A 22,797-nucleotide genomic window follows, 5' to 3' on the forward strand; every position below is an offset into this window, starting at 1 on the left:
GATCATCTCCTAGCCAGAGGAAGCAGAAGAGGAATACCTAAACTGCCTTGTATCATTACACCTTCATCAAAACTTAAACTTTTCTTTTCCTGGTTGGATGGCTGGGGCCCAACAGTAACATCAAAGGTGCTAGTTATTCCATGGCCATATGCTAATAGGAAGTGATTCTATAGATGAATTTTATTCTCATCTCCCCTCCTATTCATTCTTCATTTTCTCGACACCCATCCTTGAACTCATCAGCATTCCTTAGGCATCTAGTTTGATACCCTTAATTCTCTCATCCTTTCTCACCTCCCATCCTCTCATGTCCTTTTCCTAATTTCCATTTTTCCTGCTTATTTCTTTTGCTCACCATCCTGTCCCATCCCTCCACATATCCTCATTTTCATCTTCAGTCCTCCACTCCCAAGTCTTTCCTACTTCTCACTCTCATACCTTTCCTTCCTATCTTTATCTGAGCCTACCCTTCCAGTTTCTCGACTCCAAGAGGAGATTACAATAGCCATGGACAGGAGTAGAGAAACTATTTTTCCAGGTTAATGCCTTTGTGGGAAATTTCCTTCAACGCAGAAAGGGCAGAAAAGGAAGGAACCTATCACCCCTCATGTCAGTGACTGCCTTTCTACAAGTACCCGCCACAGGGCACCCTGAACGTCAGGGTTTCTAAGGCTGTAGATAAGTGGGTTCAGCATGGGATTGATAATTGTGTTGAAAACTCCAACTCCCTTATCCTTGTCTGAAGCCTCCTCTGAACCCAGGCGCATGTAGTTGAACATACCAGTCCCATAGAAGAGGCAGACCACAGTGAGGTGGGAGCCACACGTGGAGAAGGCTTTCTTCCTGCCCTCTGCTGAGCGGAGTCGTACAACTGCAGCTGCCACATGGATGTAGGAGCTGATGATGAGAACCGCAGTTGTACCTACCATTATGAAACTCATGCCAAAGAGCAGCAGCTCATTGAGGAGATTGCTGGAGCAGGAGAGCTGGAAGAGCTGTGGGAGGTCACAGTAGAAGTGATTGACCTCACAGGGACCACAGAAGTTAAGGGTGGTTAGGGCAATAGTGTGGGTCAGTGCATTGGTGAAGGCACAAGCCCAGGGCACAACCACTAGTATCCTCTGGACCGTCTGGCTCATGCGAGTGCTGTAGGTGAGAGGTCGGCAGATGGCCAAGAATCGATCATAGGCCATGGCTGTCAACAGGAAGCAGTCCATCCCAGCCAGAAGGTGGAAGAAGAAGAGCTGGGAGAGGCAGCCTGCATAGGGAACTGTGCGCTTGTGGGACAGGGGATGACCCAACATGGCAGGAACAGTGACGGTGATGCACCCAATGTCCAGCAACGATAGATTCCCCAAGAAGAAGTACATGGAGGTGTGGAGTTTGGGTTCCACCAAGATGGCGGCCAGGATGCTGAGGTTGCCCCCGACAGTGACCAGGTAGGCAAAGAGGAAGAGTACGAAGACCATAGGCTGTAGATTGTCTGTTTCCACTAAGCCCAGTAAAATAAATTCAGTTACAGCTGTCCTGTTGGTTCTAGCTTCTGGCTGCATGAGTCTCTGTAAGGAAATGTCGCAGGAGTAGAAGTTTCAATCTACCTAATCTACTTATTCAACATAAATATGTTAAACCATATATGTTCAGAGCCCCATGGTAAGTTCCTAGCTGTCTGGGTGATGGTTTTCCCACTCCCTGGGGTCACTTACACCTCACCCACTGACCTCCTTCATCCCTCCATGTCTTTACCCTGCTCTTGGCTGAGATGCCCAAACCACCAGAACTTTGTCCCTCCCATCTTCTCCCAGTTGAAAAATGTTAGAATACTTGGGGAAATAAATTCACATAAAAGCAAACTTCCTCTTTGAATACAGTGAGATAAAATGTAAATACCCTAACTTACTCTGAGGGATCAGCCCAAACCAACAAACAGATTTCAAAATAGAAAAATTAATGGTATTTGGAGAGAAATATCCAGAAAGCATTTGAAAACACCACCCAGGTTCCAAGACTTCTAGACATAATGACGATCAAGCCAAGGTATTGCAAGAGTCAGAAAGAAGATAGCCATAACTGGGGGTATCAGGAACTCCAGCCCTTTCTCCAAGGTGGGGGACATAGTCCGAAGAATAAAATTAAAAATCTTTATGTCAATAAATTGCTAGTATTATTTGCTAGTATTGTTGCCCTTCGGAGAAGGCAGTGGGAACCCACTCCAGTAGTCTTGCCTGGAAAATCCCGTGGATGGAGGAGCCTGGTAGGCTGCAGTCCATGGGGTCACTGAGTCAGACATGACTGAGTGACTTCACTTTCACGCATTGGAGAAGGAAATGGCAACCCACTCCAGTGTTCTTGCCTGGAGAATCCCAGGGACAGAGGAGCCTAGTGGGCTGCCATCTATGGGGTCGCACAGAGTCGGACACGACTGAGGTGGCTTAGCAGCATTGTTGCTCTTTAAGCCCTTACATGAGACCTTGAATAGTGGCTTGTTTTAAAATAATGTATTCTTTTCATAGTATCGGCTACTTGCTTCTGGAATCAAAATTTTGAGCATGACCTGTGGATTGGTTGCTACTAGATGCCGTTAGTTTTCTTTACAGCAAAATCACCCATCTTGCACTTGGCCTTGTTTCGGGCATGGAGGACTGACCAGTAGCTCTAATGGCATGTGTGCATGCTCCATAGTGTACAGCTCTTTGTGACCTCTTGAACTGTAGCTGCCAGGCTCCTCTGTCCATGGGGTTTCCCAAGCAAGAATACTGTACCTCTTATGTACGTGCATAATAGAGAACCAGATTGAGCTAAGTGTTTCAGATCTTATAGTAAATTCTTGATAAAAAAAAAAAAAAAATCCGTGTCTCTCTATTGCCCATGGAATAGGCAGAGCCACGGCTTCACTAAGAGTAACATTGTTTCCCTGCATAGAATGCACTGGATCAGAGGCTGGAAAGTCAGAACAGAAGGGAAAGTGTGATGAGAGCCTGAGCTTGGGTGAAAATTGGATATGGTGATCTCTAAGATAGCCTTAAAATTCTGAGATCACATGATCAGTGAGATATGGGGATCATCTTCAGGCTGATGATCATTGATGAAATTGATCATTGATAAATACAGATAGGCAAATCCGTGGATGGAGACTAGTTCTTTTCATATATTATATTAAGGAGCAATGACCTGCTCTCTGTTTTTGCTTTGGAGTCCATTTTGACCCAAACATTGATTGTAACCCGGTGGTTTTCTAACCTCCTTTCTCATCCTGTTTTCTGTACTGGCGATGACTTCCTTCCAACTCCACATGCCCAGGTATTTCAAGAGTTGACACCAATGCTCACTTATGAATGAAACCTCCCTGGAAACTTCTCCATTTCAAAAGGAGCTCTGTCTCTCCTAAACTTCCACTACACATTATTTTATTGAACTTATTACAGTTTCCCTTCTAGCTAAGTTATTTTTCTGTAGAGTATATCTCCCCTAGTTCTCTGTAAGCTACTTGAGGACAAAAATATTAATACATGTTTGACTCAGTTTTGCAGTAACAGTACTTAGCACAATACTTCCCTTATGGTATATACTCAATATTTTTAAATAAATCAATGGATGAGTCAAGTGTTCATAGGAATCAGAGAAAGAAAACATCAGTATGAGCTAGAGTTCTCATGGAAGGGTCTCTGGTTGTATTGGAATCTGGGATAGAATTTTATGTGTGTGCATGCTTAGGCGCTCAGTTGTATCCAGCTCTTTGCAACCCCATGGACTGCAGCCCTCCAGGCTCCTGTCCATGGGATTCTCCAGGCAAGAATTTTATGGATTAGTATAGTTTAAGGAAGTTCCAGGGGCAGGTGCATGTGCAAGGCTGCTGCAAGGACTACTGATTTCTTTGGTTTTGATGGGACAAGCAGATAGAAATCTACCCTGACATGTTCCTTGTCATGTAAACCACTCATAATAATAAGGCCCTTAGGAGAGGTGTACCTTACAGACAAGCAAGTTATGGCCAGGGATAGAAGAGCAATAGAACAGCTGCTGACAACCCTCAGTTGGCTGGAGATGCAGCTTGTTTGAAATCAGTGGGATTCTGGGATGAACTCAGATCTTACAGAGACGTCTAGAGTGCCTTATGGGTATCATGCCCATCACTGAGGATTACCACTCTCAGGGCTTCATAATGAGCCTCGATTTCTCCCTACTGAGCCATGACAAACTCCTACTCTGGAATTCCACCCAACTCCTCCAAGATTCCAGTGATGAAACAGTTTAGCAAAGCCTCTGACTGGAGTCAAGTTTCTAACTACCTGATGAAGTGGGTCCTGTGCAGCAAACTGGACTCAGTGAATCCCCCTAATACTTACTCCTAAGAGTTGCAGGGGCTTCCGTGAGAGCTCAGCTGGTAAAGAATCTGCCTGCAATTCAGGATACCCCAACTGGATACTCGGGTTGGGAAGATCCCGTAGAGAAGGGATAGGCTACCTATTCCAATATGCTTGGGCTTCCCTGGTGGCTCAGATAGTAAAGAATCTGCCCCCAATGCGGGAGACCTGGGTTTAATCCCTGGGTTGGGAAGATCCCCTGGAGGAAGGAATGGCAACCCACTCCAGTATTCTTGCCTGGAGAATCCCCATGGACAGAGGAGCCTGGCGGGCTAGAGTCTGTGTGGTCGTAAAGAGCAGGACGAGAGACTAAGCACAGCACAAGCGTTGCAGAGAGCAGGCTTCATCCAAGAGAAGGAGACATGGACAAAAGGGCCCAGAAAAGGAGCCAAGATCTTTGGGTTACAGTCCCAGATCTTCTAAAAAGGCTCCCCGCTTCAGGGGCATCAGTTGCACCAAGTATAAAAGCAGTTTGAGCTGATGGCAGCAGAAGCCCCATTTCTGTTTTGTAAGAGCAGAGGAAGAACCTGCTCTTACAAAGTGAGGACTCTTACAGAGTGAGGCCTATGAGTACTCACCCTGGCACAGGCATAGACACCAGAGGGTGTTTGCAGGAGAAGATGAGGAGCTCTGCAGACCTATCCACACAGAAATCCAGGAAGGGGCTTTGTATAAGAAAATGAAAGACATTTTAGGACTGTCTTCTCAATGGTATCCCCTGGGGGCCTCAGAAATTAGCCCTCCCAGGAAAGCAGAGACAAAGTGGGGAGAGAGACAAGTTGTTTTATAAACAACTCAAGCTCTTCATAAATATAGCAGCAGTGCCTCATACCTTCTCGTATTTAGACTTTCCTTGAGGAAAAAAAAAAGCTTATCTCTAGCCTTGGCTTTATGGCAGGTCATTAAGTCAAGTGATACATAGCCCATTAATGGTGGGGTTGCTGAGGTCTGCAGGACTTGCCCATATTCTCCAAGTCACCCAGGAAGTTAGAGGTGTAATTGAGACTAGGTATGGGTTTCCTGAGGGTGCAGTTTTCTTTCTCAGAAGTCAGCCCCAAGCAGGGCCTATGAGCAGAGAGCAGCTAATTTCCAGACTTGCTGTGGACCTGGGGATGTGGAGGAAGCCCCAGCAGAGAGGAAGGGGGAGAAGCTTGCTTCCAATCCAGTTTCCTAATGAGTCCTCAAGAATGTGGGGCTTCCTCCCTCAGAGCCTCATTAGTGGGGCCCCTGGGACTGTATCTTGGGGATCCTGTAATGATTCTGGAAGTGCTGGTAAAAGAGGGATGTTGAGGGACTTCCCTGGCAGTTCAGACGTAAAGAATTCGCTTGCCAACACAGGGGACATGGGTTCAATCCCTGGTTGGGGAAGATCCCACATGCCGAGAAGCAACAGAGCCTGTGTGCCACAACTATTGCACCTGTGCTCTAGAGCCCTGGAGCCACAACTACTGAGCCCATGCATTGCAGCTACTGAAGACTTCATGCCCTAGAGCCGCTGCTCCATAAGGTAAGCCACAGCAAGGAGAAGCCCGCTACTGCAGTAAGAGAGTAGCTCCCATTCACCGCAACTAGAGAAAGCCTGTGCACAGTAATGAAGACCCAGCACACTCAAAAATAAATAAATAAAATTATTTTTTTAAGTTTCACTCACTTAAAAAAAAATAAAAAGACTTACGTTGAGCTCGAAGGACTCCTGGTTAGGTCTCAGCATACTCTAAGAAAGGAAATACCATTTATGTCCAAAAAGAAACAACTTACTCATTAACAATAATTCCCATACCTGGCTGTGGTAGGGCCCCAAAGATATGCAGGTACTAATCCCTGAAATCAACTTTAAATCATGTAAAAGGAACTTTGTAAGTGTGATTGTTAGGGGTCTTCATCTGGGGAGATTATCCTGGATTATCCAAGTGGGCCCTGTGTGATGTGTAATCATAAGAGTCCTTTTAAGAGAGAGGTGGAGAGATATTTGACTACAGAAATGAAAAAGGCAATGTGGGGACTTCCCTGGCAGTCCAGTGGTTAAGATGCCAAGCTTCCATTGCAGGGGGTGCAGGTTTGAATCCTGGTCAGGGAACTAAGAGCCCACATGCCACAGGCCATGGCCAAGAAAACAATGTGATGATAGACATGAGACTGGAGTGATGTGGCCACAAGCCAAGGAATGCCAGAAGCCACCTGAAACTGGAGAAGACATGGAATAGATTTCCCCTGGAGCCTCCCAGGAGAACTCTTCCTGCTGACATCGCGAAGTTAGCCCTGTAGGACTCATTTTTGACTTTTGGTCTCCAGGACCTTGAGAAGATACATTTCTGTTAAAGTCACTAGATTTGTGGTACTTTGTTACAGCAGCAACAGGAAATGAATATACTGGCCAATATATCCTGGCAGGAACTGGAATTTCCTCCATTTTATAGAGGAGCAGTGTGGGAGTGGATCATGAGGGCCCAAGGACTGGGGTAGAACATAAGGCTGAACAGGGAGAGTTCATTGACATGGGATCACCTGTCATGATTCAGGATTTAACATCCAGGCAAGGGTGCCTGGGGCTGGTTGTAATAGACTGCCAAAGCGTTGGTTATAGGGCCTCTTCAAGATCTGGCAGACAGGGATTTCCCTGGTGGTCCAGTAGTTAAGGCTCCATGCACCCAGGGCAGGGGGCTGGGTTTGATCGCTGGTCAGGGAACGATCTCACATGCTACAATCAAGTGCCGCATGCCGCAACTAAAGATCCTGAATGCCACAACTAAGACCTGGGGAAGCCAAATAAATCAATAACTAGTAAAAATAAATATTATATTTTTTTAAAAAAAGATCCATCAGATCCAGTTTGGCTGGCCTACATCTGGGAAGGTGTCTTTCTCCAGGTCCCTGGGTTGGCGGAAGTGTTCCCAGCCTATGGTTTCAAGGAGTAGAAGCTGGGTTATGGGGTCACTTCAAGATCTGCAGTCAGACAGAAGTCAGTGGGCCTGCCTCTGAGAGCACAGAAGACTGTGTTTTCTGATGGGTCCCTGGATGAGCAGGTGTGTTCTTGACTTATGCCTACAAGGTGCTGGAGCCAAGTTACAAGACTGTGTCAGCATCTGCAGTTGGACCAAGGTTGGACAGTGTGTCTTAGAGGAATGGATGGGCATCACCTGCCTTGTCCCTGGGTGGGCAGAACTGGCAGCTGAGAGGGCCTAGGGATGGGCCATGGGCCAGTTCAGCATCCACAGCCAGGGCTGAGGTTGATGTGCTCATTATCTAGGACACAAGTGGGCCTGACTAATGCTAGGTTTCTTGACAGGTGTTGTTGGTGACAGAATCAAGGCCAAGAGGGGCTGTAGCTGAATCCATAGGGCTGTTTCCAGGCCTGTATCCAGGACTCCTGTCTGCAAGTCTGCCAGCTGGGCACAGTCTTGTCTTCTCAAAAGAGCCCTCTTTGGACTTGACTCCACTGAGGTCTCATAATCTCTTACCTAGGTCTCAAAGCTCCCACAAAGGCAGTTTTTGTCCAAATTATTGTTTCTAAGGGAGGAATATGAGTGAGGGAAACTCTTCTTCTTTTCTGCTATTATATATCTGTAATATCAGGCTAGTCAAGGCTATGGTTTTTCCAGTAGTCATGTATGGATGTGAGAGTTGGACTGTGAAGAAAGCTGAGTGTGGAAGAATTGATGCTTTTGAACTGTGGTGTTGGAGAAGACTCTTGAGAGTCCCTTGGACTGCAAGGAGAGCCAACCAGTCCATTATAATGGAGATCAGTCCTGGGTGTTCTTTGGAAGGAATGATGTTGAAGCTGAAACTCCAATACTTTGGCCACCTCATGCGAAGACTTGACCCATTGGAAAAGACTCTAATGCCTGGAGGGATTGGGGGCAGGAGGAGAAGAGGACGACAGAGGATGAGATGGCTGGTTGGCATCACTGACTCGATGGACGTGAGTTTGAGTGAACTCTGGGAGTTGGTGATGGACAGGGAGGCCTGGCGCGGTGCAATTCATTGGGTCGCAAAGAGTCGGACATGACTGTGTGACTGAACTGAACTGAATATCAGGCTTCCCTAGTGGCATAGTGGTAAAGAATCCACCTGCCAGTGCAGGAGATGTGAGTTCAATCCTTGGGTTGATGAGATTTCCTGGAAAAGGAAATGGCAACCCACTCCAGTATTCTTGCCTAGGAAATCCCATGAACAGAGGAGCCCGCACCAGGGATTGAACCTGTGTCTCCTCCAATGGCAGGTGGATTCTTTACTTCTGAGACACCAGGGAAGCCCTGTTCCTTTTAAAGAATAGGATTGTTGTGGGAATGATGTCAAAGAGTGATAATGACATTCTGTATTGTTTAAACCTTTACAACATGATATATTATATATATTGGGTTGGTCAAATGTTCATTTGAGTTTTTCCTTAACAGCATATGGAAACAAACAAACTTTTTGGCTAACCCAGTGTGATACATTTTTAAGTAGCAAAGAGATTCCCAGGTTGGAATAAAAAAGAACAGACAGATTCCAAAGGAAAGGAAATCTCCCAGTTGTTAAAGAAACATTATGTTCCTGAGTTCTGGGAACCTGTGGCCTTGGTCATCTTTTATGATGCTGAACCAGCTGATGCATTCCACCCAGGGATACATCACAGAATTACCCCTCAGAATTATCCCTTGAAGTGACTTGGGATGAGTGTTCAAATGGGAAAAAGGCCAGAGGCACAGGAATTCCAGGGAGTAAACAACTAGCTCTGTTACTTGCTATAGGTAGAAGAAATGATGGTGGAATTTGTTGTGTTTCTTCAAGGTCAACAGTGAAACAGTCTTTCTGCTCATTCCAAATCAGAGAACATTAGAGGTGAAAGAATATCGACCATTATCTTAGGCCTCTGTCAAGTTCAGGCCCAGGGAAAGTAAAGGACCCGATCAAGGTCAGGAACACTGCAGATGAGAGGAGCCTGTTGGGCTACAGTCCATGGGGTCACAGTCAGACACAACTGAGCATACATGCAATATCTCCATCTTTGCTTCTCAAATCCTTTTGCTTGCAATTATGTTTCTCCCTGTTCCTCATTTTTCATCTTCATTTCCCACAAACCCTCTGCCTCCATCCAATCTTGTTTTGCTCCTTCCCTCCTGTCCTTTCAGTCCCTTCATCCCCATAAAGTATCATGAAAAACCAATCCTGCAGGTGCAGGTCAAGGGGAAGTTTTAGGGAAATCAGTCAGAAAACACCAGTAGCACAGTAGAGATGCCAGGAATGGGCAATTAATCTAAAAGAGACCCTAGTGGTCTCGCATACAGGGTTGTCATTACCATCTTTCTAAATTCCATATATATGCATTAGTATACTGTATTGGTGTTTTTCTTTCTGGCTTACTTCACTCTGTATAATAGGCTCCAGTTTCATCCACCTCATTAGAACTGATTCAAATGTATTCTTTTTAATGGCTGACCCAGAGGGATGGTATGGGGAGGGAGGTGGGAGAGGGGTTCAGGATGGGCAACACATGTACATCTGTGGTGGATGCATGTTGATGTATGGCAAAACCAATACACTATTGTAAAGTAAAAAAAAAAAAGAGAGAGAGAGAGAGAGACCCTAATGTACTTCTCTGGTGGTCCAGTGGTTAAGACTCCAAACTTCAAATGCAGGGGGTGTGGGTTCCATCCCTGGTCAGGGAATTCAGATCCCACATGCCATGTGGTGTGGCCAAAAAATAAAAGGGGCTCTAGCAGGAAAATAGAGCTAGATAATGACAGGACTAAAGGCTAGTAGCACATGTCACCATGTGACTTGTGTTTACAGAAACATTGTCTTAGCTAGGAGGTTTGGAGACTGAGAGGGAGAATTCAGAAGAGAATTTCATGTTGATTATTCTGTTTTTTTTAATATTTAAATAGTATTTAGGGTATAATCTTTTCAAAAGATTTGAAACATATATGGATACATGAGGAAATTTCATTCTTGTATTTTGAGAGTGATCATATTTGTTAAAGTTTTGAAATTAAAAAAAAAATTAAGTTGTAAAAATCTTCACAGAAGTGTCATGCTTTCCCAAGTTAGTCAAGAATACATGACCATACAGTTTCCCATCTGTTCCCTCAGTACCCGGTGCTGTTGACATCTTGTGTGATGGGAGAGGAATGAGCTGCTTTTTTTGGCTTGTAGAAGCCTGACGGGAGAAATAGAGTCATCCTGATCTCTAGGCCTATATTTTGTAAAAGATTAACCATTCCTGAACTTGAAGAAGTCACATGATCACCTGGGAAGTTCCTGGGACATTCTTGCTATAAGCAACGGAAGAGTCATTCCCTATGAGACATGCACCTGAAGGCGTTCAAGGCTTCCTGGGTTTCACTTCCACCCAGAAAAGGAGCGTACAGTGACTTAAGTTGTAATTTGTCAAGGAGACAGACCAGGCAGAACCTACCTGTCCATTGCCTGTATTGGGTAGGGCTCCTATGCACATTATCCCCAACCCCCCCCCCCCAAAAAAATCCAAAAGCTCAGGAAGATAGAGAAGGTTCTGAACCATTTGTCCCAATTACTGGCCCCAGAGAATTTTTCCTTTAGTCCAAAAAGAGAAAGGGAGAAATTGACACAAGACCTCATCACTCCAGTGACCACCTCCCCTTGATCACCCGCCGGAGGGCACCCTGAACATCAGGGTTCCTGAGGCTGTAGATGATTGGATTCAGCATGGGGTTGGCTACAGTGTTAAAAATTCCAACAGCTTTATCCTTAACTGAAAGCTTGGCTGAACCTAGTCGCATGTAGTTAAAGATACCTGAACCATAGAATATGGCAACCACAGTGAGATGGGAGCCACACGTGGAGAAGGCTTTCTTCCTGCCCTCCACTGAGCGAATTCCTAGAACCGCAGCTGCCACGTGGATGTAGGAGGTGACAACAAGAGCCAGGGGGGTACCTGCCATTATGAAACCCACGCCAAAGAGCAGCAGCTCATTGAGCTGGGTGCTGGAGCAGGAGAGCTGGAAGAGCTGTGGGAGGTCACAGTAGAAGTGGTTGATCACATTGGGACCACAGAAGTTGAGTGTGGATATGGCTACAGTGTGGGTCAGTGCATTTGAGAAGGCACAAGCCCAGGACACAGCCACCAGTATCCTCTGGACTGTCTGGCTCATGCGGGTGCTGTAAGTGAGGGGTCGGCAGATGGCCAGGAATCGGTCATAGGCCATGGCTGTCAACAAGAAGCAGTCCACCCCAACCAGAAGGTGGAAGAAGAAAAGCTGTGTGAGGCAGGCTGCATAGGGAACTGTGCGCTTGTGGGACAAGAGACGACCCAGCATCAAGGGAACAGTAACGGTGATGCACCCAATGTCCAGCACTGATAGGTTCCCCAGGAAGAAGTACATGGGGGTGTGGAGTTTGGGCTCCACCAAGATGGCTGCCAGGATGCTGAGGTTGCCCCCGACAGTGACCAGGTAGGCAAAGAGAAAGAGTACAAAGACAGCTGGCCACAGCCCTGGCGTCTCCACCAAACCCAGCAGGATGAACTCAGTAACAGCTGTTCCATTGGCCCTGGGTTTTGGCTGCATTAGTTCCTGCAAGGAAATATCCAAGAATATAAGGAATAATTATTCTTGATATATTCAAAAAGAAGAAATAGACTTCCTATGTCCTGAGCCCTCTACTAAGTTCTCCCTTTCCAAGTAAGGACTTTCCCAGCACCCAGTCCACACCATACTCATTAACTCACAACATTTGCTACAACATTCTCAGCTACATGGAATCCTTTCACCATGTAAACATACATCAAATGATCTTATTATACTTTGACAGTTTTACTTGTTGGTTATACCTATATTAGGCTAAAAAAGTAACATTTTATAAGCTTAAAAAAACTGAAAAGTCAAGGAATAGACCTAAACTAATATAGGAATTTAGTATATAATACAAGCAGCATCTTAAAGGAGTGGGAACAAGTATTATTCAATAAGTGCTTATGAGGGCAATAATATAGCTATGCTGGAAAACTATAAGTCATATACATACCTCATATATTTTCCAAAAATAAATTCTAAATGGATCAAAGTTTTAAATGAAGTGTTAAGCCATTAAAAAGAATACATTTGAATCAGTTCTAATGAGGTGGATGAAACTGGAGCCTATTATACAGAGTGAAGTAAGCCAGAAGGAAAAACACCATTACAGTATACTAACGCATATATATGGAATTTAGAAAGATGGTAACAATAACCCTGTGTACGAGACAGCAAAAGAGACACTGATGTATAGAACAGTTTTATGGACTCTGTGGGAGAGGGAGAGGGTGGGAAGAGTTGGGAGAATGGCATTGAAACATGTAAAATATCATGTATGAAACGAGATGCCAGTCCAGGTTCGCTTAGGTGCTAGAGCACTGGGATGACCCAGAGGGATGGTATGGGGAGGGAGGAGGGAGGAGGGTTCAGGATGGGGAACACATGTATACCTGTGGCGGATTCATTTTGATATTTGGCAAAACTAATACAATTATGTAAAGTTTAAAAATAAAATAAAATTTTAAAAAATGCAAAAAATAAATAAATAAATAAATGAAGTGTTAAACCACAGAGTTATTGGGGAAACGGAGAATTTAATAGTAGTAGTGCAAGGACTGAACTGAACTGAAGTGCAAGGATAACTCAAAATATAGAAAAACTTTTAATAATCAAGAGTAATGTCTCAATTATTTTAAAATTCTGGCCAACTGGCTAAATGCACCCACTTCTTCCCAAAGCTCATTCTCTGCATGCTTCTAGATTAGGGTTGGGCACAAGGGGAATTTGCATAATATCTGTAAGGCAGAAGTGAAAAGGAGAAAGGACAATTTGGCAACATCTTTCAAATTATAAATGTATTTTTCTTTTTACCTGACAATTCCATGTCTGGAAATTTATCCAACAGATATATGGTCACAGAAATGATGGTCACACAGAAATGATGCCTGTGTGAGCTTATTTGTTGCAGCATTGTTCATAATAGCAAATAACTAGAAATAATCTATCTGTTCATTATTAAAGGGGTTACTAAGTTAATTATGGAATATTTTTCCAAAGGAATATTATGCAGCTGTAGGAAATAGCTCTATCTGTGCCGATTGGAAAGATATCAAAGCAGTATTATTAAATGTAAAGTACAGCTTGTAGAATACATATACCATATACCTTGCTGCCAGCTCTTTATTTTGAAAAAGTGGTTTGTTCAACGTTAAAAAAAAAAATTGTAAACGTTAAAAAAAAAATTGTAAACGAAATCCTAAAATAGATTGGGAGAAGCTGAAGGAATTTATATCCAGTGGAAATTTTAGACTACAGAATATAAGTGGTAGGAAAATGGGCCTCAAATGTGTAGATATTCTCAGTGAACTCTTTCGAAGAGGACTCAAACATCTCTTAGCAAATATTTTAACACAACTCAGTGAGATGGACTTAATCAAGTAAGTATTGTTGCTCTGAGTGTATATATTAGGATAATCCATGAACATTTTTGTTAGATAGCTCAGCACTAACAGCTCATACAAAGATAGTAATGTAGTCTTGCACTGTAGTTTTAATTGAGATGATGAAAGTATGCTTTTAATCCAGTTACTTAAAATTTCATATTATGCTAGTGAAAGCTATTTCTGTTAGGTTAGGATCTTTGTTTCTTTTGGTTCTGAAATTGTTCATATCTAAGCTACATCTTCTGGTCATAACTATAAAAACAACAGCTTAGGGGTCTGCTGTACAGGTCCAATGGGAATTTGATTTTTGTCACACTTGAAAGTATGAAGTAATTATTTTTGTTCTTTTTAGACCATTTTCAAGTTTAAAAGTGATAAAAATGCAGAAACATACAAATGGGTCTGATTATGACTATTTCTTAGAAACCTTTTACTGACTGCCCTTTCTTCCTTATCCAACCAGAGAAAACCTTTTAGGATGAGATAACAGAGAATTGCCATTGGAGAAGGCAATGGCAACCCACTCCAATACTCTTGCCTGGAAAATCCCATGGACGGGGGAGCCTGGTGGGCTGCCATCTATGGGGTTGCATAGAGTCGGACACAACTGAAGCAACTTAGCAGCAACAGAGAATTAGGGCTTCCTTAGTGGACAGAGGAGCCTGGTAAGCTGCAGTCCATGGGGTCACTAGGAGTCGGGCATGTCTGAGCAACTTCACTTTCACTTTTCACTTTCATGCACTGGAGAAGGAAATGGCAACCCACTCCAGTGTTCTTGCCTGGAGAATCCCAGGGATGGCAGAGCCTGGTGGGCTGCCGTCTATGGGGTCACACAGAGTCGGACATGACTGAAGCGACTTAGCAGTAGCAGCAGCATGCTTTGTTTGTTGTACGGCAGAAACCAACACAACATTGTAAACCAATTATCCTTCAACTAAAAATAAAAATTAAAAAACCCCACAACTCTGTGAATATGAATTGAATTGTATGCTTTAACTTGGTGAAGTGTGTGCTCAATCACTCAGTCGTGCCCAACTCTTTGCGATCTCATGGCCTGTAGCCTGCCTGGATCCTCAGTTCATGGAATTTCCCAGGCAAGAATACAGGAGTAGGTTGCCATTTCCTTCTCCAGGGGATCTTCCCGACCCAGGGATTGAACTGACAGAATTCCCTTGGAAGCTTTCCCTGCTAATAATTACAAGGAGACTTACCCTGGGCTACAACAGTGTGTAGTTTTAAGTACTTTGCGTGTGGTTAACTCATTTATTCCTCACAACCTCCCTATGAAACAGATACCATTTTAATCTGCATTTTACAGAAAGAACATGAGTCACATATAGCAAGTGGCTGAAGGCAAGGTCTTAACTAGGATATGCTGACTTTTAACCTGTTCTTAACATTTACACATACCATCAGGACACCTCAAGGATCATAAAGCCATGTCCTTCTCCAGCAACTCTCTCTCAATGTATTTCTTTTTTTTTTTTTTTTTCTCTCAATGTATTTCTGACCCATTCTCATGACTCAAAGACTTACTCTCATACTCATGATAGCTGTGCCCTTGTAAATCCCAGTCTTGCCTTGTAGGCTGCAGTAGCTCAAGTCCAAACCAGTGCCTTGGATGGATCATGACCGTGATCAGCAGCTGCCCCCTGATTTTCCTTTTTATTTTAAACCATGTCTTGAGATTGCAAACTCTGTGAGTTCCTAGATTCCCACCTTTGCTTATGCTATTTTCTCTGTATTGAATGTCTTTCTTCCATGTCACGTGTTCAAAATCTTCATGATTCAGCTCAAATGCTGTCTTCCTCCAGAAACACTGCCCTGATCTGTGCCCATTTTAAAGTGATATTTACATCTTCAACATTACCATTACCCTTTAATTGTAGTCTACGTGGCACTAAGCACTCTGCCTTCAGCACAGTCATTTAGTGATTTAGTCATTTAGTAATTTAAGGATGAGATTCATGGCTGACTCAACCTTAGGAACTACATGCATAAACTCATTGTAATTGTGCATCATTTTGTAAATAAATGAATAGCCGCACTGGTTGACAAAGAGGTTTTCTGGCCAAAAGGGCCTCATTGTGGGCTAAGGTGGTAAGGAAAGGATTTGTGGACAAGTGTGAATTGTGCTAGACTTTGAAGGATTGACATGATTTGGAGGAAGTCGAGTCGAGTGAAAGGCACAGGGAGACTGCTGTAGGGATAGGGATGATTCCTCCATTTGTCTCGATAGGCATGCAGTGGTTGTAGCATCCATGCACTGACATATAGCTCTTTGTATGAACACATTTTCTACAATCAGAAGAGGGACTCTTCAAAAACAAGTAAGTTGTGAGCCAGAATACTATGCTCTCCTAGTAGCTTCTGTCCAGCCCTCAATTAACAAGGAACGAAACTTACATACAGTCTCCTAAATTCTGGTTGTTCACCAGACTAGCTGTCCAGGGCTTCAGTGGCTGATGGAATCACAGGTATAATCCATTAATGAGGTGAACCTTCTAGATCACCATTCTTGGGGATCTGTATGAGTCCTGGGCTTCCCTCATTATGCTGTGACCACTCCCTGCTCTGAAATTCCAATAGGTCCTTCATGCTATAGGGTTGGTCTCAGGGATCTGGTCTAGTTGCCCAGTAGGAATTGAGTTCTGGGCATGGACATTGAACACTGAATAAAATCAGAAAAGAAGCTTTATCTTAAAAAGAAGGAAGAATTGGTAACGGTGCCTGGAAGTGAAACCTCAAGCTTTGGATCATAGTCCCAGCTTTTCCACTCACCTGATATGTCATCCTGTGCAAGTCTCTTTATTTTTGCTTTTGAGACCTTGGTTGCTGCATCTGTAAAACCAGGAAGCTTGACTTAGTGACCACTGAAGTCCCTTCTCTGTTACATGGGAGCAGACGGAGGGTCATGTAAGAAGTCACTTTGCTATGGCACAGAGGCCAGCGAGGTTTCATGGAAAGGGCTGTAAAAAGGGGATGAGAATCTGTACAAACCCAGTCTTCCGCTACTCTGGGGGAAAGAAAGGGGCCATATGTACAGAAATGAGATAAAGAGAGGCTGAGGCCATCTCTGTCATGGGACTTCTCCACCATGGTGTTGTCCCCTTGAGACCTCGAAATTAGCCCAAGAAGGGGAAGGAGGCAATAGGGAGAGCTAAGGACAGGTACACAATACAAGCCCTAATAAATACTGCAGGGGCAAATCAGTGGTGCCTCATGACTCTGTTGACTTAGAATTTTTTTCAAACATCTTCATTGCCATCCCTCATATTAATTTATGTAGCTGATTAGGGCAGCTGTCTTTATAACTCTGTTTAACAGATGGGGACGAAGGGAGCTATTGCTTTCCCAAATTCATGAGGGAACTAGAGGCAGAGCCAGGATTGAATCTGGGGTCCCAGGTTGCAAGTTTTGCTTTCCCAGATGTCTGGTCGAAACAGAAGCTTGGGGGTATAGACCAGCTGACTCCTGAACCCCACGATGGAAACCCAAGAAAGGAGCCAAAGGCTCCTTTTTCTGCTTCAAATTTGTAACAAATCTTCAGAAAGAAAATACATTCCCACCTGGGGCTTATTAGCAAAGGCTACACACTCTTGGGGATCCTATAATGATCCTGAGGGTGGTAGAAGCTGAGGATCCCCCTGGGAAGTTGCCCCATACCGTAATTTTCTGGGCCAAGTCTTTAGAAAATGAGAGTCTACTGTTAGAGATGACAGAGATTGAAAATTGGAGAGGCTGTGTAATGCAATCCCTGGATTCTCATGTCCTCCTCAATTAATTACACCAGAGCCCATATGACAGCGCACTCTCTGTAGGAGCCTGCTGGACTTTGTAAAGGAATAGACCTGCTCATTCAGTTACGAACAGCTACTGAACCCCATTGAACCCCAGTTTCCCTATTTGGAAAATGGGTAATATTCTCTCTCAAGGTTGCTGGGAGAATTAAATAAAGTAACGCACATAAAGTTCCTATTAGGAGACCACCGATGATGTTAGTAGCATGATAATAACATTTATTATGGTGTGTACATGACACTACACCATGAGCTTTATATACATGGAATCTCAACCAACCCTTACAACAATCCTATGAGGTAAAAATTGCAAAACTTTTTGTTCTGGTTCTGTGAAAAGTGCCATTGGTGATTTGATAGGGATTGCATTGAATCTGTAGACTGCCTTGGGTAGTACAGTCGCTTTTACAATATCGATATTCTTCCAATCCAAGAACATCAAGTGCACCTTATCCCAGGGCCCCGGCTCCTCTCCCACTCCAAGTGTCAGCCCACCAGACCTGGCGCCAAGAGGGATCCCCTCAGATGCAGCTTCCCCCCACGGGCAAAACGGAACAGGAGGATACCTGCAGCCTTTGCACCCAGGACCCGGATAGACTACTATGGTCACCTACAGGGCTCCTGCGGTTTTGGCTACCAAAGACCCCCACAGTTTTTGCCAACACTAACTTCAGTAGGAAAAGCTACAACAACCAATGTGCTTCTGCACAGCAAAGGAAGTAATCAATCAAAGGCAACCTACAGAATGGGAGAAAATATATGCAAACCCATATTTGGTGGCTTCCTGGATGGCTCAGTGGGTAAAGAATCCATCTGCAATGCAGGAGACACAGGAGAAGAGGGCTCGCTTCTTGGGTCAGGAAGATCCCCTGGAGATGGAAATGGCAACCCACTCCAGTATTATTGCCTGGAGAATTCCACGGACAGAGGAGCTTGGTGGGCTATAGTCCATGGGGTCACAAATAGTCAGACACGACTGAGCAACTAAGCCCATGTATCTGATAAAAGGTTAATACCCCAAATCTGTAAAGATCGCATACAACACAATACCAAGTAAAAGCAAAAAGTCCAGTTTTGAAAATGAGCAACAGAGCGGAATAGAAACATTTTTCCAGAAAAGACATCCAGATGATCAACAAGTACATGAAGAGGTGTTCAACATCACTAGTAATCAGGGAACTGCAAGTCAAAACCACAGTGGTATCACTTCATATCTGTTAGTATGGCTACTGTCAAAAAGACAAGAAATAACAAATGTTGGTGAGGATGTGAAGAGAAGGGAGCCCTCACACACTGTTGGTGAGAATTTAAATTGGTATAGCCATATGGAAAACAGTATGGAGTTTCCTCAAAAAATTAAAAATAAAACTGCCATATGGTCTAGATCCTCTGTCCATGGGATTCTCCAGGCAAGAATACCGGAGTGGGTTGCCATTTCCTTCTTCAGGGGATCTTCCCCAGCCAGGAATCGAACCTGAGTCTCTTATGTCTCCTGCATTGGCAGGCAGGTTCTTTACCACTAGCACCACCTGGGAATCCCAGTTACACACCCAAAGGAAATGAAATCATTAGTAAAGAGATATCTATGCTCCCATGTTCACTGCAGCATTATTTGTAATAGTCAAGATATGGAGACAACCTAAATGTTCTTCAGCAGATAATTAGATAAAGAAGATGTACACAGAGGAGTAGCATTCCACCATGAAAAGGAAGGAATGCCTGTCACTTGTAACAAAATGGGTGGAATTTGAGGGCAAGCTCAGCTGTCCATGGACTTCTCCAGGCAAGACTACTGGAGTGGGTCGCCATTCCCTTATCCAGGGGATCTTCCCAACCCAGGGATCAAACCTGCATCTCCTGCGTTGACAGGCAGGTTCTTTGCCACCAGTGGTACCTGGGAAGCCCTAATTAATCCCATTTAACCTTAGTTACTTTCTAAAGACCTTATCACCAGATACAGTCACATTGGGAGTTTTAGGGCTTCAACAGATGAATTTTGGTGAGACATAATTCAGTCCACATCATGGATATTAAACATTTGAAAATATATTCAATTTAATGTGAACATCAAAGAGATGCATATTGAAACACTCATTGGTAATTTTCAACCTTTATATTGTGAAAAATTAGAAGCATTTATTTATAGCAGTTGACAAAGTTATGAGGATGAAGTGATTTCACTCACTATTGGAATAACAGAATAGTGCAAATATTTTGTAGAATAAGAGTGAAATACATAGAAAAAAATCTAAATTTTTACTTTACTCAACTCAGGAATTTTATTAATTAGAACTTATGAAAATGTTTCCAGGATAATAGAAACTCATCTCTGAAGAATAGTTTTTACATCATTGGTTGTAATTGCAGTAAATCTAGAAACAATCTAAACTCCATCAAAAGGAATACGGTTGTATATTTTTGAGATTAGTTGTTTGTCAGTTGCTTCATTTGCTATTATTTTCTCCCATTCTGAAGGCTGTCTTTTCACCTTGCTGATAGTTTCCTTTGATGTGCAGAAGCTTTTAAGGTTAATTAGGTCCCATTTGTTTATTTTTGCATTTATTTCCAATATTCTGGGAGGTGGGTCATAGAGGATCCTGCTGTGATGTATGTCAGAGAGTGTTTTGCCTATGTTCTCCTCTAGGAGTTTTATAGTTTCTGGTCTTACATTTAGATCTTTAATCCATTTTGAGTTTATTTTTGTGTATGGTGTTAGAAAGTGTTCTAGTTTCATTCTTTTACAAGTGGTTGACCAGATTTCCCAGCACCACTTGTTAAAGAGATTGTCTTTAATCCATTGTATATTCTTGCCTCCTTTGTCAAAGATAAGGTGTCCATATGTGCGTGGATTTATCTCTGGGCTTTCTACTTTGTTCCATTGATCTATATTTCTGTCTTTGTGCCAGTACCATACTGTCTTGATAACTGTGGCTTTGTAGTAGAGCCTGAAGTCAGGTAGGTTGATTCCTCCAGTTCCATTCTTCTTTCTCAAGATCGCTTTGGCTACTCGAGGTTTTTTGTATTTCCATACAAATTGTGAAATTATTTGTTCTAGCTCTGTGAAGAATACTGTTGGTAGCTTGATAGGGATTGCATTGAATCTATAAATTGCTTTGGGTAGTATACTCATTTTCACTATATTGATTCTTCCAATCCATGAACATGGTATATTTCTCCATCTATTAGTGTCCTCTTTGATTTCTTTCACCAGTGTTTTATAGTTTTCTATATATAGGTCTTTAGTTTCTTAGGTAGATATATTCCTAAGTATTTTATTCTTTCCGTTGCAATGGTGAATGGAATTGTTTCCTTAATTTCTCTTTCTGTTTTCTCATTATTAGTGTATAGGAATGCAAGGGATTACTGTGTGTTGATTTTATATCCTGAAACTTTACTATAGTCATTGATTAGTTCTAGTAATTTTCTGGTGGAGTCTTTAGGGTTTTCTATGTAGAGGATCATGTCATCTGCAAACAGTGAGAGTTTTACTTCTTTTCCAATTTGGATTCCTTTTATTTCTTTTTCTGTTCTGATTGCTGTGGCCAAAACTTCCAAAACTATGTTGAATAGTAATGGTGAAAGTGGGCACCCTTGTCTTGTTCCTGACCAACTCCTACAGCTCAACTCCAGAAAAATAAATGACCCCATCAAAAAATGGGCCAAAGAACTAAATAGACATTTCTCCAAAGAAGACATACAGATGGCTAACAAACACATGAAAAGATGCTCAACATCACTCATTATCAGAGAAATGCAAATCAAAACCGCTATGAGGTACCATTTCACACCAGTCAGAATGGCTGCAATCCATAAGTCTACAAGTAATAAATGCTGGAGAGGGTGTGGAGGAAAGGGAACCCTCTTACACTGTTGGTGGGAATGCAAACTAGTACAGCCACTATGGAGAACAGTGTGGAGATTCCTTAAAAAACTGGAAACAGAACTGCCTTATGATCCAGCAATCCCACTGCTGGGCATACACACTGAGGAAACCAGAAGGGAAAGAGACACGTGTACCCCAATGTTCATCGCAGCACTGTTTATAATAGCCAGGACATGGAAGCAACCTAGATGTCCATCAGCAGATGAATGGATAAGAAAGCAGTGGTGCGTATACACAATGGAGTATTACTCAGCCATTAAAAAGAATACATTTGAATCAGTTCTAATGAGGTGGATAAAACTGGAGCCTATTATACAGAGTGAAGTAAGCCAGAAAGAAAAACACCAATACAGTATACTAACGCATATATATGGAATTTAGAAAGATGGTAACAATAACCCTGTGTACGAGACAGCAAAAGAGACAATGATGTATATAACAGCCTTATGTACTCTGTGGGAGAAGGAGAGGGTGGGAAGATTTAGGAGAATGGCATTGAAACATGCAAAATATCATGTATGAAACGAGTTGCCAGTCCAGGTTCAATGCATGATACTGGATGCTTGGGGCTAGTGCACTGGGATGACCCAGAGGGATGGTATGGGGAGGGAGGAGGGAGGAGGGTTCAGGATGGGGAACACATGTATACCTGTGGCGGATTCATTTTGATATTTGGCAAAACTAATACAATTTTGTAAAATTTAAAAATAAAAAAAATTTTAAAAAGAGGAAGTCAAAAAAAAAAAAAAAAAAAGAAATGTTCTTAGTCCAAACTGAGATGTTATGTAAGTAATATGCCTAGTTTCAAAAGACTTAGTATGAAAAAAGAGATGTAAAATACTTTGATAATTATTTGATATCATTTGATAATAATTTTATATTAATGAAATAATGTTTTGGATATATTGGATTAAATAAAATATGTATTAAAGATTTTTTTAAGAAAAGTCCATTAAAAAATCATAAAAGATTAAAAAAAAGGAATAGGGTTAATCAAATTATGATTAGCTCATAAAGTAACACTAGGCAGTCATTAAAATGGATTAAGTAAGTTTTCAGATATTTAGCATGTAGAAAATCTACCGTGTAATGTGTAAACATAAAACATGGCATATATGCCTCTATTGATATGAATATACATAAATATGTTTATGTTGATATAAAAATACCTAAATATATTTACGAATGTATAAAAAAACTAAAAAGGTAAGTACCAAATTCTTAACAGTAGTTTCTTCTGGAAAATTGCATTATGAAGAGTGAGGACAGAGAGGATAAAGGTTTTGATTTTACACGCATAAAATTTTGTTTTCATCTCTATAAACATGATTT

At 42.6% G+C, this 22,797-nt stretch overlaps 2 protein-coding genes across 2 annotated transcripts; both read right to left on the reverse strand.

Moving 5' to 3' along the window:
- Positions 1 to 605: 605 nt before the first annotated feature.
- On the reverse strand, positions 606 to 1,553 carry OR3A2C (olfactory receptor family 3 subfamily A member 2C). The gene has a single exon (NM_001390238.1). It carries the CDS (start codon positions 1,551 to 1,553, stop codon positions 606 to 608), a length of 948 nt encoding a protein of 315 aa, NP_001377167.1.
- A 9,392-nt stretch (positions 1,554 to 10,945) lies between these two features.
- On the reverse strand, positions 10,946 to 11,893 carry OR3A1 (olfactory receptor family 3 subfamily A member 1). Its single transcript, NM_001390149.1, has one exon. The coding sequence runs from the start codon at positions 11,891 to 11,893 to the stop codon at positions 10,946 to 10,948; it is 948 nt and encodes a 315-aa protein (NP_001377078.1).
- Between the last annotated feature and the right edge of the window lie 10,904 nt (positions 11,894 to 22,797).

The sequence above is a fragment of the Bos taurus genome, chromosome 19, assembly GCF_002263795.3.
Source record: "Bos taurus isolate L1 Dominette 01449 registration number 42190680 breed Hereford chromosome 19, ARS-UCD2.0, whole genome shotgun sequence".
NCBI lineage: Eukaryota > Metazoa > Chordata > Mammalia > Artiodactyla > Bovidae > Bos > Bos taurus.

Coding starts and splice junctions, on each gene's coding strand:
- OR3A2C (NM_001390238.1), bottom strand. CDS start 1,553: ATGCAGCCAGAAGCTAGAACCAACAGGACAGCTGTAACTGAATTTATT.
- OR3A1 (NM_001390149.1), bottom strand. CDS start 11,893: ATGCAGCCAAAACCCAGGGCCAATGGAACAGCTGTTACTGAGTTCATC.